Raw genomic sequence first — 3,567 nt, 5'->3', positions numbered from 1 at the left:
CTCCCGTTGCCTCATGTGTGCCTGCCTCATTGTTATTCATTGGAAACCCCGTTGTGCTGGTTGTACTACGCCACGACCACGTAACCAGTGATGCAGGAGAGAGAGCATGAGGGGAGGGACACCAAGGGCTGGGGGAGGGGGAAGAGAGAGGGAGCGAGCGTGTGTGAGAGAGAGGGAGAGAGAGAGAGAGAGAGAGAGAGGAGGACAGGCAGAGCCAGCGAGAGAGAGAGAGAGAGAGAGAGAGAGAGAAAGAGGAGGACAGGCAGAGCCAGCGAGAGAGAGAAAGAAAGAGGGAACATCTCCTGCAGGCAGTCAGGCTGTTGGATCGTAGAGGCAGACGGAACTAGCTGGAAGAGAGAGTGTGTCCGTGTCTCACGCGCATGCTTCCACACGCACACTCGTGCGCGCTCACACACACACACAAGCTCACACTCTAAAGCAGGCAGGCAGGCAGCAAGCAGCAGGTCACCTGGAGACTCGGGGGAGAAACAGTGGGCTAGAGCTGCCCTTTCCAGCGCTGCGTGGACCAGACCCAGAGCATCTCTCCGACGTCCCCCTCCGCCGGTGACCCTCCCCCTTGAGAACCTGTGAGGAGAACAGATCCCTGAGCAGGGCTCCAACCTCCAACCGCCGCCATGAACTTCCTGCGCAGACGCCTCTCTGACAGCAGCTTCATCGCCAACCTCCCCAATGGCTACATGACGGACCTCCAGCGACCCGACCCTCCTACTCCTCCACCCCCCACTGCCCCAGCGGCCGCTGCCCCTGCCCCAGCTACTGCTGCCCCAGCTACTGTCGCTCCTGCCCAGGTGCTGGCCCCGGCTCCTGCCAGGTCCCCTGCCAGGTCGCCCTTGGCTTCGCCGGCTCCGGAGCGGCGGCAGTCCAGTGGCGCGGGCTTCTTCAGCTCCATCACCAACGTGGTGAAGCAGACGGCCGCGTCCGCCGGGCTGGTCGAGCCGCCGCCGTCTCCTCCAGGCGTCAGGAAGTTCAAGGTCCTCCTGGTCATCGACGAGCCGGAGCACGAGTGGTGAGTGGACCCTTTGGCTCTCTCTTCAGCGCCAGTGAAAATGCTCTGTTTCTCCTTACTTTTAAAACCACCTCCTCCTCCCCTCTGTTTTGGTCTTTTCTAGATACATACGGTGGCATATTACTTTTCAGAACGAACAGAGCAGTTTCTTGGGCTGATGAAACTTGAAGCATGTGTCCTTGGCTGTTGTGAGGTGTTGGAATGGGTACCTTGGACAGCGACTCCATTGCGTTTTTCCTCAAATGGCTCGGCAGCAGCAGCCAACTCTCAGGGTGATACTGCTGGATTAGTGACATGTGCATGAGTGGATGAGACTGCTTTGCCTGACGGCTGCATTGATTGTAACACGCTGAAAAAGGTTGCACCGTAGTTTCTCAATGAAAACATGTGTGCATTGTGCCCCACTCACCAGCACTCTGTGTTTCAAACGGCGTCATAACATCAGGTGATCATCAAGTGATAGCATGGTCATCAACAGCATGTGGCAAATAGAGGGACATTTTACCCAGCCTCTGAGGTGTGTGTGTGTGTGTGTGTGTGTGTGTGTGTGTGTGTGTCTGTGTGTGTGTGTCTGTGCGTGTGTGTGTGTGTGTATGGCTGTGGGTTTTGCCTGACTGTGTATATGTGAGGAAAACAAGCTGAATTTTGCATTACTACTTTCCCTCACTACACCATACTGTCAAGGCAGGCCTAATTGCTTATAAGACCTAAGAGATGCAGCTATTGCAGCTTATTGTCCGACGCTTTGGTGTGAATGTGAATGTGAATGGGGCTTTGCCATGCCACCATTGGTTAGCGTGAGGAAGAAGAAGAATCCCTCTTTGCGGATGCACTTGATGAATGGGCAGTGTGTCAGAAATGGCATCAGAGCAAATAAATGCTTGTGGAAAAAAATATTCAAAGCATTTGCATAAGAATGGCTGAGGAGAGAGAGTCCGAATAATTGTGTGCAATTACACAATCCATCTCACTAAAGGCACGGGCATTAATATTACATTGTCCTTCTGTTTCAGGAGACGCTCTGCTTTTCAGGTAGGAAGCAGAGAGAGACCTGTACCTTTTAGGTTAATTCTATTGATTTTCCACCCCCTTCCAAGAAGCAAACAGCAAAGCTTTCTGTGAAATTGGTTGGGTTTTTCTCGGCATGTTCCCTGTATTATATCACAGGAGCCCAGCTTTCTTGCCTTTTTAGGTTGTTGTTGTGAATGGTGATGCTTTCATAGTGCAATTAGCATTATATCTGGACTTATTTCATTAGTATGTAAATGTCAATATGTTTTAAAAAAAATGACCCAATCAGTACACTGGTGTACATGCCTCTAGATGTGCCTGAGTCCATCATATTTCTGAACAGGCTCGACAGATGCAGCACTCAAAGAGCCACTGCAGAGCAGGATGTCTGTGTTGGTGCTGAGTGAAATTTGCTTTTCTCCCATTACACAGGCAAAGCCTGTATGCGCTGAGGTGTGACACGAATCCACAAATACAAGATCAGAGAGATGACGGACAGATTGACTCACTAAACCCCTCCCCCTTGGACACACACACACACACACACACACACACACACACACACGCGCACACACACACACACACACACACACACACACACACACACACAGACACACACACACAACCCTTCAACAAGGCTCTGTATTTGGCATATGGGTAGTATAGTGTCAGACAGGCTCTATGTGTGTGTTTGGCTGCTGTACTGTGTGTGAAGAGTGACAGTGTGGGGATGGAGAAGGAGACAGCCTCAATGGTGTCATTAAGGGATGCATTCATGCTGTTTCATTATGTGGGAAATGTGTTCTGAACCTCTTCATTTCTCTGGGTAATGCCGCTTTTGCCTTGGACATTAGTCTCTGTTGGTGCACAGAGAATATGTGTTTGCCTAGGCAGTCCCCGTGGGATCTTGGAGGATTTGTTGTGCTAATGATTGAATTTGCTGTGAGAAATGGCAGTGGTTGAAATGGCAGTCATTTTTTATTTGCGATTTCCAGTGGGAGTTCTCTAAAAATCTATTTAAAATCTGTGATCACTGGAAAGAGATGGTAAACCATAAAAAGACTTCTGGCTATTAAGACTTTGCAATAGATTATTAATGTACGTAGGTGCGTTAATATCACATTATAAAACACAATACGTCTTGGTTTGGAGGCCGTTTGAAAATTTGATACTGGGCTTACACCTGCTGAAATCTTAAAACATTGCTGAAAATGATTGCGAACAAGGCAATAAACCCATTATTGCAAGATAAGATGTCAAGTTCCTGGAGGGGCTGTCTGACCTAGGGCTCTGTGAGCACACAAGCATATGTGTATGTCCACTCAGAGAGCCTTACATAACCCTCAACTAAACACTTTCACAACTCGGAACCTTAACAGAGATTTTGCTTTCCACGGTCGTCCCTGCTGTAGAAGCAACGAGAGGTCTTATTGCCATCCCAGTGATTTCAAGTCCAGCCCTCTCCTTATGTAACTGCATGCAGATGCACACACATCCACACAACAGACAGTGAGACACCGGAGGACCTT

At 49.7% G+C, this 3,567-nt stretch overlaps 1 protein-coding gene across 1 annotated transcript in view; it reads left to right on the top strand.

Moving 5' to 3' along the window:
* Window positions 1-239: 239 nt before the first annotated feature.
* The window catches only part of syn2b (synapsin IIb), a 64,076-nt gene continuing 60,748 nt past the window's right edge, over window positions 240-3,567 (top strand). Inside the window, exon 1 of the mRNA XM_031568445.2 lies at window positions 240-1,027. Within this exon, the coding sequence (XP_031424305.1) occupies window positions 636-1,027 (392 nt within the window). The 5' untranslated portion in view covers window positions 240-635. The remainder of the gene's footprint in view (window positions 1,028-3,567) is intronic.

This window comes from Clupea harengus, chromosome 5, assembly GCF_900700415.2.
Source record: "Clupea harengus chromosome 5, Ch_v2.0.2, whole genome shotgun sequence".
In the NCBI taxonomy this organism is placed as follows: Eukaryota; Metazoa; Chordata; class Actinopteri; order Clupeiformes; family Clupeidae; genus Clupea; species Clupea harengus.
The sequence above is the reverse complement of the archived record's forward strand: the minus strand, read 5'-3'. Positions and strand labels throughout refer to the sequence as shown.